Source organism: Pteropus medius, unplaced genomic scaffold (assembly GCF_902729225.1).
Source record: "Pteropus medius unplaced genomic scaffold, Ma_sr-lr_union100, whole genome shotgun sequence".
In the NCBI taxonomy this organism is placed as follows: domain Eukaryota; kingdom Metazoa; phylum Chordata; class Mammalia; order Chiroptera; family Pteropodidae; genus Pteropus; species Pteropus medius.
Genome location: NW_024340701.1, coordinates 3,869,630 through 3,884,932, shown reverse-complemented (window position 1 = coordinate 3,884,932; position 15,303 = coordinate 3,869,630). Strand labels below are relative to the sequence as shown.

Sequence of the window (15,303 nt, the reverse complement as noted above, 5' to 3'; positions counted from 1 at the left end):
TAAAGCAAAAAAAAAAATGTAAACAAATGACAGCTGGGAAATAATGACAGTATATTATTTTTGTGTTTGATTTCTTGTTTCATTTATTAGTTTTAAAAACAATTGTTTATCATTTGTGTCATGTCGGGCACTAAGCTCAGTCCTGGGAATATAACTGGATTATGTGACATTGACATCAGTTTGTACTGTTTTAAGCTTCTATATGTATAATGTTCTTAAATTAAACTTGTTTTCAAAGTTTAATATGCATTTAGAAAATACACAAATCATAAGTAACAGCTTCATGAATTATAATCAAATCACCTCATGTAAACTGTCTACCAGATCAAAAAACGAAACATTATCAGCTCTGCAGAAGTCCTTTCTTTTTCCTCGCAGTTACTGTACTCCAAGGATAAAACATCATCCTAACTTTTAATAGCAAGATTGGTATTGTGTGTTTTGATCTTTATATAATGACATCCTACAGTGTCTACTCCTTTTTTTTCTGACTTGTTCTACTTTGGTCTTACAATTCAGATATTTCTGCAATGCCGACATCTAGTTATATTTAGCAATAGTTCTTCACTCTTGCTACGGTATATTTCATTATATGAAAATACGACCATCGATTACTCATTCCTTCTTCCAACATTTTGGTTGTTTCTGTTTGGGCTATTATAGAGCTGCTATTAGAAGTTTATGCATATCCTTGAGTAAGATTGTATACGATTTATTTGAGTATACAACTATCAGTGGAATTACTCCGTCATAGGGTATGTATTCATTCAGCTTTGGTAGATACTGCCAAAGATTTTTCCAAGTGACTTTAACAGTTTATACTGTTGATAGTATAGTGTGAGTCCTACTTGTTCCACATCCTCATTACTACTTGACTGGTCGTGTGTGTGCCTGCGTGTGTTTTTGTTTTGGCATTTTGATAAGTAATTAGCAATTTATTACATAATTGTTTTAATTTGCTGCTTCCTGATGACTGGTAAATATGTTCATTGGTCATTTGGATATTTTCTTTTGTGAGTGTTGTTCAAGTCATGTGCCCATTTTTGTACTAATTCTCCCTTTCACTTTTGGCTTTAGAGTTCCTTATAGATTCTTAATATGAGTTCTTAGATATATGTTTTACATTTTTTTTTCCAACTCTGTGCATGCCTTTTCAATCTCTTACTGATATCTCTTGATGAAAAGATGATCTTAATTCTAATGAATCCAATTCATCTTTTTTCTTTTTTGATTGGTATTTTTAGAATTCTGGTCTACTTCCAAACTTTGTCCTTTTTTCTCTAAAGGCTTTTGATTTTCTTTCACATTTAAATGTATGATCAGGTTGAAATCATTTTTTTTCTGTGGAGTGGTAAATAGTTTTCAAGTGTCTAGAAAGGCTCAAGTTTCATGGTAGTGGATGTATCTCTTTTTCTTTCTAGTTCTGTTAATTTTATTTTATATATTTTGAAGCTATGTTATTGGTTGGATACAGATTTCAGACTGTGATATGAACCTTTTATTGTGCAATGTCTCTCTATCTCTAGTGTCATTCCTTGTTTCACAGTGTGTTTTGTCTGACGTTAGTTAAAGCAGCTTTCTTTTGGCTAGTATATGCAAGTTATGTATTTTTCCATCCTTTGCATTTTATCATTAAACTTAAAGTGCATATCTCATAAGTAGCACATGAGATTTTTTTTTCAAGAATGAAAATCTGATATTTTTATGTCATTTGATACAGCTTTTGTTTGGATCAATAAGTATTTTTTTGCCATTTGTTTTCCTCTTTATTAACTTACTTTATTTTTTTTACTATTCTCTCATTGGTTGTCCTACAGATTTCAACATGTGTACCAGACAAATTATTTCTTAGATGACCTCCCCAATAATATTGGGACCTAAAAACAGTTAGCTCTTTTTAACCCACCTCCTTTTTTGTATATTATCATGGATTTTAATTCTACATATATGAAACAGATAAGAAATTTTATGTAGTAATTTTTATTTATTTTAACTACTATTTATCCTTTTTATTAGTTTTTATTCTTTTCCTGCAATTCCATGTTCCCATCTAGGTTCTAGAATCATTTTCCATCTGCTCGAAGAATTCTCTGTAATACTTCTTTTCATGTCATTTTCCTGGTTGTGAATTCCAATTTTGTTTGCTTGAAAACATCTTGGCTTTACTTTTATGTAAGATGGGTTTATTGGATATAAAATTCTAGGTTGGTAGTTATCTTCTTTAGCATGTTAAAGAAGTCATTCATTGTCTTCTGGCTTCTTTTGTGTCCGTTGAAAGGTCAGCTGTTATTCCTTTGAAATAATGTAGTGTTCCCTTCCCCCCATTGCATTTAAGATTTGGTCTTCAATTTCGTGTTTAGTAATCTTATCATTATATACCTAGATGTGGTTTTCTTGGATTAATTCTATGTTAAGTTTTAAGAACTTCTCAAACTTGTAGGTTGATATCTTTTATCAGTTTTGGAAAACCTATAGCCATTCTTTCTGTAAACAGCGCTTATGCCCCAATATCTCTTTACTCCCCATCTCTCAATTACACTTATTTAAGATCTTTAGATTGTACTCATGTATCTTATGCTTATTTTGATCTTTTTAATGCTTTTTTCTCTTTCTCGAGTTTGGATATTTTCTTTTGAAATGTCCTCTAAGTTGCTAATCCTGTCTTCTGCTGTGTTTACATTGCTGTTAAAACTATTTGAAACTTCTTGAAAGATATAACTTTAAAAAACAAACTACCAAAACTAACTTAAGAAGAAATAGATAATCTCAATAATTATATACATATTAAAGAAACTGAATTTGAAGTTACAAGTCTTCCATAAAAGAAAACAGTAAGGCCAGCTGGTTTCTCTGGTGAAGTCTAGCAAACCTTTATGGAAAATATAATATCAGTCTCATATATTCCTGAAAATGGAAGGAAAACTTCCCGAGTCATTTTATGAGGTCAACATTTACTCTAATGTCAAAACCAGACAACAGCATCACAAAAAAATATATAGACCCAAATCCCTCATGAACATATATGCAAAAATTTTCAGCAACATTTTCAGCCAATCAAATCCAGCAGTATATAAAAATGAAAGTACATTATAATCAAGTGGCCCATTCCAGAAATAAAACTCAGCAATTTTAAAAATTGAGCTATTAATTCACACAACATGATGAACCTTCAATTCAGTTTGCTAAATCAAAGAAGCCAGAACCCCAAAGCTATGTATTACATAATTTTATTTACTTGATGTTGTTAAAATAGCAAATGTTAGGGGAGGCAGAAGAGGTTGACCACACAGACACCAGACTCACAGGGGAATTTTTAGAGTGATAGGACTTGTTGGTACTGGAGTGGTTGTTATATGACAGTATGCATTTGTCACAACTCCTAGAAATGTGAACTTCAGAAAGTTTACCTCAGAAAGAATGAACTTTATGAAAATTAAAAGAAGAAAATAGCAAGCATAATATTGAGGCTTCTGAGGATTTAATGCAGTTTGTAATACATGAATTTAACAGTATTAAAAATGTCTTTAGTATTAAAAAAATCTTTAAATTATCATACCTAAATAACTTTGGAATACAGTGATTTGGCTGGATACTATAAAGCTACAGACAAAAAGAACTACATAATCACTGTACTCTGTTCAGTGGTCAGCAAACTTTTTCTGCAGAGAGCCAGATAGTAAATAGATATTTTTGTTTTTTATGTGCCATAAGGTCTCTGTCACAACTACTCAGCTCTGCTATTTAGCACTAAAGCAGTCACAGACAATACATAATCAAGTGAACATGTCTGTGTTCCAATAAAACTTTATCCAAATATGCTAAAATGTCAATTTCATGTACTTTCCATGTAAATTTTCATGAAATCTTTTTTTCCCTCAGTCATTTAAAACTGTAGAAATTACTGTTAGCTATCAGACCATACCAAAACAGGCAAAGGGCCAGAATTGCCCAGGGAGCTGTAGTTTGCCAAAAGCTGCTCTAGTAGATACATGTGTCTCATATAACTGTATGGATTAGCATCTCTAAAAATGCATGTGCATGAAAATTGGACAAATAACTAAATAAATTGCAGATAAAGACAACTGGTTTCTCATTGTCAGAAAAAGAAGTTTTAAAGAAACAAGGTGGACAAAGGCTATAATGAACCCTGCGATGTTGGATTAGAGTCTAAGATAACAATTTTAATTCGTGTTTATTTTAATGTATACAGATAGATTGATTTAGAAATACAGATATGAGTGTATACACAGGTTAATATACACACATAGTTCTAGGTTTTTCCTCCAAAAGGGCTAAGAAGGAGTGATAGCCCAATAGCAACGAGCACACCCAGCTCCCAGATCTTGGTTTCTATATGTCTATTTTTAAGAAAAGTTACCAGTTCTCTTGGAGCGATGGTTAATTCTGGGGCTGGAGCAAGGAAAACACAAGATTAGCATGGAACATCTTGTAGTGTAGAAGGTGAGGAATTGCTCAAAAAAGCGGCAGTGAGGGAAATAGGTGCCTGTCATAAGGACACAGGAGCCAACCTAAATGAACTCCCAGTGGATATTGCCGCAACAATTTGTGCAACAAAATAAACAGCAATAGACTGGGTGAAAAAGGTGAATAGATGAAGTAGTACAATTTGGGAATTACCAAATAGTCAAGGGAATGTGAAGTTCAGCATAGGAAAAATAAATAATATTGTAATTATGTAGTGCCAGGTGGGTGCAATAGTAAAAGGATTATAACCCAAAGAATAAGATAAATATTCATGAATCCATTCTGATCTAAGCAAAACAATTAATGTCTAAAGGTGAGAATGGGCACATCTTCCTTATAGAAGAATTCTAAATAATAATTGTGGATATTGCCACCTCCACGAAATGAGACTTAATTCCTCCTCCCTTGAGTATGGACTGGACTTACTTATTTACTTCTAATGAATAAAGCATGGAAAAGAAAAAATAGTAACTTAGATGGAAAAATCTGGCACTTTAACACTTTAACAATGTGATCAGTATTAACATCACTAGTGAGAACTCATGTTGATATGTATCCCTTGATATCGGGTAATGAGCATGATGCTTCTCTGTGATATTGTTCCCCCAAACTCATAACCTTTGTCTAAACAAGAGGAAACATCAGACGAAACCAAATTGAGAAACTTTCTATAAAATACCCGACCAGAACTCTTCCAAACTGTCAAGGTCAGGAATAACAGGAAGGCCAGAAACTTGTCACAAATCAGAAGAGACTAAGGGGAAATGATCACTAATTGCAATAAGGTATCCTATACTGGATCCTGGAACAGAAAAGTACATTTTTGGAAAAACTGGTGAAATCAAAATACAGTCTGCAATTTAGATAATAGTATTGTGCCAGTGTTAATTTCTAAGTTTTGCAAAATGTATCGTGGTCACATAGCTTACATAAGATGTTAAATTTAAGAGAATCCATCTAGGTGGAGAGCCAGAGGAGAGAAACGAGCAATCAGGGATCATTTCATAAACTATGTAAATGACTAACCAATGTACTGTATACTTGAAACTAATAATAAAATAAAATTTAAAAAATTTTAAAAATCTAGATGAAGGATGAAGTTCCTGTATGCAGGAACACTTTAACTACAGGTTTTTTGTAAATCTACACATTCAAAACTGAAAAATTTTAACTATTGAGTTCTTAATTTCAGCACATTGTGTTTTTAACTGAGAGTTGGTGTGATTATAGCCCCCTTTTCTCTTGTAGGCACTATGTAGAATTCTTATCTTATGCAAGACAGAGAAACTGCCTTCAGCTTTTCAGAGGCTTTTTGCCTAGCTTTTTGTCTCTTCACCTTGCGCAGTTTCAGACATTCTGCAACTGTCTGGAAGGAACCATCAGCTGAGTTTTGCACCCATTGTGTCTCATTGGATTTGGGCCTCTTGGATTTTAAATTTTGTTCATCTAGCACAGTAAGATTGCAAAAACCTGGCTGGTGTCTTTGTCCTGCAGCAGTGGACTTGTGGTTGAACAAAGCATAGATTCTTGACATTTTGTTCAGTGATCAGAAAACACATATACCCCCAGGAAAAAAATCCAGCTGCAGACCATTAGCTCATTTCTCCTCTCAGTAATCTTGGCACCACTAGTACCATTTAAGCAGCTTTCTAATGCCTTTAAACAAAAACAAATAAACAAAACATATATGTGTGTGCTTATACATATACAAACTACTCCTTACTCAGGAGTAAAAGACCCCCCACCACCTGACTTTCTTGAATGGTAGGCAGTAATGTTGCTCATGTGGCTTACACTGGACACTAATTTCAATGTCTTAAATCATTTTACATTAAGAGCAACCTGAAAACAAGGGCTTAAAGTGAGTCATGTTTTTCTGCTCTCTGTTTATTTATTTGGTATATATTGAGCATTTTTCACCAAATATCTGCCTATTCAGTACCTGGCACCATGCAAAGCACTGGAGATATTCTTATGAAATCAAATTTCCTGCCCATAAAGAATTTATATAATCCAATGATTATTTAATAAACCAATAAGTGGATATAAAAGAAAAAAAATGTGGCATAGTATATGATTACGTATAAGAATAAAAGGCATAAGTAGGAAATGGCATCTTTGTTCCAAAGAAAACCAGACTGATTACATAGAAATAATAACTGTTTATTAAGTGTTAATTACAGGCTAGGCATTATGCATGTACCATTCCATTTTATCCTCACAAAAATCTTACAAAGTATTAAGTACCATTTTAAAGATGAGGAACTGAGACTCAGAAAAGGTAAGCGACTTATGTAAGGTCACATAGTTCCTTAAGATGATCAGAGCCAAGATCTGAATCTAGATTAATACTCTTTGATCATAACTACTAAACTGTACAAATATAAACACAAAGTCAATCTGCACATAAGCCCAATAATATGCTCAAATAAAAACATGTAAAAACATGCAAACATAAGACCCTTGGTGACAATACATGTTCAGAAACATAAACAGTAACATACTAGAGAGAGACATTGTGAGCTGTACACTGAAACATGCTCCCTGGACACAGGTCCATTCTGGTCCTGTGTGAAGGATACTCAGAGACAAAGATATACAGTCTTAAACATAAACATCGGGAGTGTTTTAGCTTCCCAGAGAATTTTTAAAGAGAAAACAGATTTTTATTTTACAAATTAAATAGCAACCTCTTCTGGAACAGTGAAAAAGTCCTTTGTGAATTATTAAATATTTGACTAGTAAAGAGCATAAAACATACTATATCAGAAGTTAGACAATCATTAAAAAATGAAGAGAGTCCATCTCAAACGAACTGATGGAAGTCAGTGATCAGGAAAAAGATTCTGTTGAAAATAAAATCCAGTGGAAAAAAGCAAATACCCAACATTTTGACATACACATGTATTCAAGAAAATGCGAGATCATTTTAACAAAAATCCCAGTCCTTTCGCTATTACATCTAAGGCCCAAGCTCTGTTGCCTTTTGGTAGAAGTCAGAGAGAGTATGGCTTAATCTTGTCCACCTCTCTTGTCTGGAAATTAATGTTTTTAGATAAAACTCATTCTGGAAATTGTGAGGAATAATCCAGTTAAAGCAGAAGGTTCATGTTGGGCCAGATAATGAAAAACCAGGATAAGAAATTTAGATTTCATCCTGGAATACAGGAGTCATAAAGTCAAATGCATTTGAGGGTTAGAGTAGGCACAGCAGTCCCCCTGCCCTTATCTTAAGGGTTATGTTCCAAGACTCCCTGAACTGCAGGTAGTACCAAACCCCTATACATAGTACATTTTTTCCTTTACATACATACATATCGATAATACAATTTATAAATTAGGCACAGTAAGATTAACAACTAATAATAAAATTAAAACTATTATAATAATACACTGTAATAAAAGTTATGTGAACATGGTCACTTATTTCAGGGGGCCCCTGGCTAAAGTCTTCACATAGGCTCAGTGCTTTCCTGCATAACATGTTGCTTGCTGCCTATAAGACATGTTTCCTGTTCATATCTTCCACCCACAATTTTAATGCATTTTCTTTCTTAACTAAGCACTTAACCATGTACACTGTGGCCATAACTTTTATAGTTTGAAGTGTGACAGAAAAACTAGCACGAATTTCTTCCGCACAATTTTACGAATAGAAGATTCATTCTTACTGTAGAGATTTGTAACCTCTGCACACGATTATTTTCTTATTAAGTGGATAACTTTCACCTTTTCACTTAAAGGAAGCACTTTACAGCTTCTCTTAGGCCTATTCAAATTGCCAGCATCACTATTGTGCTGTGAGGACATTATTAAGTAAAATAAGAATCATTGGAATACAAGCACTGCAATCTAAATCTGATAACCGAGATGGCCAATGAGTGACCAGCAGGATGGGTAGCAGATATAGCTTAGACACTCTGGACAAAGAAATGATTCACGTTCTCAGTGGGATGGCAGGAGATTTCATCATGCTGCTGAGAATGTGCCATTTTATGAAGGTTCTGTCTGGAACCAGTCTGTTGGGCAATTTACTTCTCTATGCTACAGTTTCCTCAAAGATTTCTTGTATTAATAATAGAAGCAGTATATGTAACATGTTTAGAATGACACTGGCATATAGAAAGTGTTTAATAAATGTTTGCTATTTGTGATGGTAATAAAACAGATAATTATAAAAACTGAGAAGTCAGTCTCACCAGAGGTTTGTGAGATTTATTACTTTTTTCCTCCTGAAAAATTTTGTTTTATTGGCTCTGTTGTATGTTTTTCCTACATTATTGACTTTTGCCATATATCATTTCTTTCTCCTCTTTGGAATTAACTTGCCGTTCTTTCTCTTACAAACTTTTGGTGACTATTCACATCATTAATATTTAGTCTTTCACCTAATATTACATGTATTTAAAGCTATAGATTTCCTTTTAAGCAATATATTAGCTGGATCTCATAAGTTTTAATGCCACATTTTTACATATTTTGGTTCAAAATATTTTCTAATTTCCATTGTAATTTCTTTTTTACCTTGGGTTATTTAAAAGTATATTGCTAGATTTCCAAACATTCTTTGTGTGGGGTTATTCTACTTTTTTATTTTTTGCTTTATTCTGTGGTTTGTGACTATTTAATTTTTCAGTCTTCTGAAGTTTTTGTTTGTTTTTGTTTTTTGTTTTTAGTTTGTACCTATTGACTACCTTCCTTCAATTCCTTCTTTCCCAAAATCCCCACCTCTGGTAACCACAAATCTAATCTCTCTTTCTATGATGTTGGTGTTTTTGTTTTTGTTTTAGATTCTACATATAGGTGAGATCATACAGTATTTGTCGTTCTCTGTCTGACTTATTTGACTTAGGATAATGCCTTCAAGGTTCATTTATATTGTCACAAATGATAGGATGCCCTCATTTTTTAACCTAATTTTCCATTCACTTTAATATCATTCATGTCATAACCCATAATTGGTGAAAATTTATTTTCTATTTTTATTTATGGTAAACGAATTTATTTGTCATTTTATATTAGTTTCAGATATACAGTACAATGGTTAGACATTTATATAATTTATGACATGATCCCCCTGGTTACTCTAGCACCCACTTGGCACTATACACAACCATTACAATAATACTGACTATATATATCCTGTGCTATACTCTAAATTCCTGTTTTGTAACTGTTTTGTAACTACTCATTTGTACTTCTTCATCTCTTCACCTTTTTCACCCAACCCCCCAACCCCCATCCCCTCTGGCAATCACCAGAGAGCAATTTGTTGAAACTTCATTTATACCTAGTTTGTGGTCATTTTTGGTCCAAGTGTACTGGCAAACAAAATGTGATGTCTGTTGTTAAGTGGTGTGTTTGTTAATGTGTTTCATCTTCCTTCATCTTTACTCTTTCAACCTTTCTGTTTACATAAGGGGAATTTTTAATAGTATATGTTGACTTTTTATGCAATGTGGTAATCATTGTATTTTAATTATAGTATTTACTCTGTTCATATTTAATATACCTACTGATATATTTGGTTATAAATCTACTATTTGTATGTATCCTGCCTTTTTAACATTCTATATTTCCTTCTTTTTTGTCTTCTTTGGGATTGATTATACGTTAATATTTCAAACATTAAGTTGTGATGCTTTTTCTATTCTTTTGATGGTTACATTAAAGATTAAAACAGGTATTCTTAAAGTTTAATATAAATGAACATATTAACTTTGTTATTCACCTTCTGACTTAACATACTATTGTTATCCTGCGTGGGGGTTTTTTTGTATATTTTAAGCATCATATTACGTCATCGCACTTTATGTAGGTGATACTTACTTAGATGTTATCATATATTTCCATTTTGTGGCTCTTTATTCCACATTGCATCTCCAAGCTTCTTCTATGATTATTTACTTCTGTGATTATAATACTCTAGAATTTTCTTTAGTGCGGCTCTTACCTCAGACGAATTCACCCAGATTTGTTTTTTATTTTATTTTTTCTTTTGTCCTAAATTTTTAAATTCGCAAGCATGAGTGGATAGCTTTTATTTTTTTGTTCCAGGGATATTCTAGGTATGATGTCATTTACATGTGTAAGATAGTGATCATTGGTGAAAGGAATATTAAGAGAACATTTAATTTACTGCCAATTCAGAGGAGAGCCCTAGCTTCTTTTAATAATGTTTCATTTTATTGATGACTTTTGCTGAAAAAAAAAAAGTATTCATGGAAATTCTGAAAAAGTTTCTTCTGGGCTATATTATTTTAGAATAGTCTCCTAAAAAACCAAGTAGATATTAGCTGAAGGAATCTGAGCCTAATTTTCACCTAGAAGGATAATCTAATGGCTTGGGATGGAGGTTTTGATTTCATAGTCCAGTTTACTTGCATTCTGGGAGGCAGTATAATGTAAATCAAATTACATCTGGATTTAAAGTCCAGTTCTATCACTAAATAACTTGTATCTTTGGGCAAGTTATATAATTTTTCTGAGTTTTACTACTTTTTTGATAAGGTTCATTGAAGGCTTAAATGATATCCATATGAGAAGTACCTGAGTCCTAGATACTTTGAAGGTATTTGAGAAATATTGGTGTCATCTATCTTTTTCTGCACTCGTATGTGGGAAAATGGGAATGTTGGTGAGGAATAAGGGGGAATTACCTCTCCTTGCCCCAGGAATGTATTTGCTGGCACTGACAAGAATGATACATCTTTTCAAATGTTTGCTTGATCTATAGTTAATAGCTTATAATAAAATGTGATGTTTGTTGCCTCTTGGCTTTTATGTAACCTGACCTTTAAAAAAAAAGACTATATAAAAGGACTCTTATGAGAGATATGTATGTGTATCAAGTATATATAAAAGTCACAAAATAGAGTCTTAAAATTTGCAGGGAATAACCACGAAGGCCATCTAGTCCTTTTTGTTTCTCAGGGCAGAATTACCCTCCATGAAATCCTCAGTCTAGATGGGGATCAGTGCTCTGCATGCATAGTTTGTAGTGATTGCAATCTTACTCCCTCTTAAGACAACCATTCTCTTTTCCCAATGCTTAATTAATTGTAGTGTTCTTACTTTGTTCTTTACTATGTCTCCTGATAAATCTATCCTTTAGTCCATTTTACCACAGAACTTCATAGAATAAACAAATCTTATTCCGCAAGTGTGCAGGAACCATGTCATGGTCATCTTTCTATCTTCAGAGTCTAGAATAGCAGCTACTCAGCTCAAACTATGGCTTTTGTTTAATGAATAATTGAGGCTAAGATTTTTTAAAGGTATTTTTATATATTTTTTTATATGTAAACTTTTAAAATATAGTCAATATTTTTATTGCTACTGGTCAAAAATTAATTTTTTTCAATTGTATTGACAAATTTAAACAAAGAATATTGATTTATGGTTATGTCTGATATCACTTATATAATCTAGAAATATAATGTAGAACTTAATAACTTTTGCCATGTATAGAATTTGAAATATAATCTAGAACTTAATAACTTTTGCCATGTATAGAATTTTTAATTTAATATTATTTACATCTCTCAATTAGTTGCAACATAATCTATTTCTTGAGATTGAAAACATTACATTTTTTAATTTCTTAAACTTTCGTAGTGTCTTTTGCGTTCATTACAGGCAATTGTATTTGCTGTGATATTAATAGAGATTTATTAATAATAAATACTCTACTTTATTGACTTATAAGAGAGATTTGTTAATAATAAATACTCCACTTTATTGACTTATAAGACTAGACCAAAATAAGCAACATCTAACTATATGCTATTTAAGGAAAAAATTTAAACCTAATAATAAAGAAAGGTTGAAAATAAAAGGACAGATATATACCATCCAAGTACGAAAAGAAAGCTATTGTGCTACATTAATAGTCCCCCAAAAATGTTAAGGGAAAAAAAGCATTAATAGAAATAAACAAAGTTACTTCATGATAGACATGTTCAATTCACCCAGAAGCTATAATAATTCAAATATATATTCACATATTCTATGATTTTTAAACTTGCTTATTTTAAAATTTAATATTTTTTATAGTGATATTGGTTAATAAAATCCAGTAAGTTTCAGCTGTACATTTAACAGTAAGGCATATATATATTTACATTGCATGTTCACCTCCCATAGTTAGATTTCTTTCTGTTGCCAAATATTTGACCCCTTTTACCCCATCTACCTCCTCCCTCTCCCCTCGCCGCTGTCCTCTGGTAACCACTAGTCTATCGTCCATGTCCATGAATCTCTGTTTGTCCTATTCTCTTGTTGCTTTTATATCCCACATATAAGTGATATCATGTGATTTTCAACTTTTTCTGTCTGGCTTATTTCGCTTAGCATGTTTATCTTGAGGTCCATACATGTTGTCACAAATGGCTCTATTATTTATTGCTTACATTTTTAACTGAATGCTCTCTTTCCAATTTCATGCTGTCTTCAAATTTTTAAAATTATTTTTCTTCATAATCTGTGTTCAGCTGATTTCTTACATAAAGTGAATGAATCCCTTATTAACACTAAACCTAATAGCAATCTATTTGTGTTTCCTAGTTCCTTTTGTTATCAATTCTCTTTATTTCTGTTCCAGTTTGACTGAGTAATAAGGGCATTGGCCAGTAGATGAAAAAGATGTTTGATATTAAACTATATAAAATACCATTAAGAACATAATTACTATGAATGATATAGCTCACAAAACTCTCTCTTTAGAATCTTATTTCTCCAGCCCTTGAATGTGTCTATTAAAAGAACAGGTCTCCCATAGAAGAATGAGTAGCCATGTATTTTGATTTCGACTAGCTTGCTTTTCATTTTTGCTTCTTGTAGCTTGTTATTGCATTTTGGCTTATGAGTAATTATTCTAAGTCGTCTACTTTGTCAGTCATAGGTACATGTTAGAATGCTTATTTCTACATAGTTCTCCCAAATACTTATCCTTCAGAATGCAGGTACAATCTTTTGAGAGGTCACATAGCAATGTGCAAGATATTACTACACATCTTATTACATATCTTAACATACAGTATTCATTCCCATTCATTCATTAACTCAATAAGCATCTACCGGGTGCCCAATCTTTGATAAACAGTATTAGCAAAAATATAATAAAGCCATATTAGTTTTATTGAACAGAATAATAAAGTCTCACTCACCCTTTTGTTTCTTTCCTAACATATCCAAACATTTAATTCAGTTTCTTATCATGGGGAGGAGGAGAACATTTCCCAGAGAGACATAGCATCATTTTAACTATAAAATGAATTCATGAAAATATTTATGTTTTTCAGGATGAGAGAGACCTAGAGAAAGAAGATGAACTGGAACTAAAAAGAGGTCTTTTATACAGAGACTCTGCCTATGACAGTGACCCCGAGTATAGGTATGAGTTTGGTTAATTCTGTGTATAGAGATCTTTCTCACGGTCAATATAAAAACAATGTTCTTCCTAATCTGCTGGATTTGTGGGAAATTCAGATTCAAATGAGCAATTATTAATTATTTCTTTAAAAAATTTAAAAGTTTAATTATGTAAAATCCTATTAAGATATTTTAATGTTTGTATTACTGAAACTTTTCAGTGAAAACAAATATAGTCAATTAATGGTGATGCTTTCATCCTACTTAAGATATTTAGTATATATGGCTTCCCTGCAAATCCACATATCAAGGGCTTATTTCAGGATGTATTCGTATGTCCATGCTAGCTGTCCTATGTTTTCCACCACCTTTGAATCTGAAATTGATTTGGAAGAAATCTCTTTTCAAGGAGTTATTAAATGACCTTTATTTCCAATACTTTGGGATTTGAGAGCTGGATTGGGGAAAGAATCTACTACCCCTACAGACTTCCTTCTTACTTTCATACTGCCCACCTTTTATAAAACTTTAGACATTTGCTATGGTAGCCTTGCTACTTCCCAGGGCCCTAGGATGCTCTTCCCTCCTTTTAGTATCTTATATGTATATCTCAAATTTCTTCAGTACTCCTGGCATCACTATCCTATTTGAGCATTAGTCCTAATTAAAGACAAGGCATGAGGTGATGCTTCATATAGATGTGAGTTAGCCACAAAAAGAAATGGTATAAAAATAATTTGAAGTTCACATTTAGAATATGACTTGACCTTTTATGTCTATTGCCCAAAACTTTTAGCCATGTTGTTCTTTTATGGAATTGGCTACTGATAAAAGCTGTTTTCTATTTTCTTATGCATATTTTTTCAGGTTACTAACAGTAGGAATATGCTCAATATAAATGCTTTAATTATGAAATTATTTATAACAGAATTTCAAACTGAGTAGTTTAAATTTTGCCTATATATTTTTAAATAACACAGGATTGACTTTAGTTCTCTTTCCCATTGGTCATTATCTGATTAATTTGACAAATCTACTAAGATGTAATAAATAGCCAAAATCTATCTTTAGTATTAACAAATAGAAGGAAAAAAGTCTAAATATATATATGTATATATATATTTATATATATGTATACTTAAAATCTCTTGAATAACTAAAAATAAGCTTTCATTTTTAAGTGAGAAAAATGTTGCTTAATTCTAATTTGAATTCATTGGATCTTGTGTTATTAACTCAAGTATCATAAAGAACTTTTTCGTTAAATATTTAAGACTTAGTTTTTATTTTTTAAAAGTTTTTGTCAAAAAGGCATCTTGATATTCAGAAAATTTGGGTTGCTGCATATTTACATGATTTTTCAAAATGTAAAATTATAGCTTAGGGGTCTAGAGAAGTTTCTCATTATTAGAAAAGGGAAGTATATTCATCTTTAAAAACAAAAGT

General features: G+C 32.1%; 1 protein-coding gene across 10 annotated transcripts in view; it reads left to right on the top strand.

Annotated features, from left to right (window-relative positions):
• SPATA6 (spermatogenesis associated 6) overlaps positions 1–15,303 on the top strand; it is a 101,885-nt gene that overhangs the window by 72,492 nt on the left and 14,090 nt on the right. For all 10 annotated transcript variants that reach the window (XM_039885627.1, XM_039885628.1, XM_039885626.1 and 7 more), the window contains one exon: positions 13,788–13,879. In XM_039885627.1, coding sequence (XP_039741561.1) covers positions 13,788–13,879 — 92 coding nt within the window. The remainder of the gene's footprint in view (positions 1–13,787; positions 13,880–15,303) is intronic.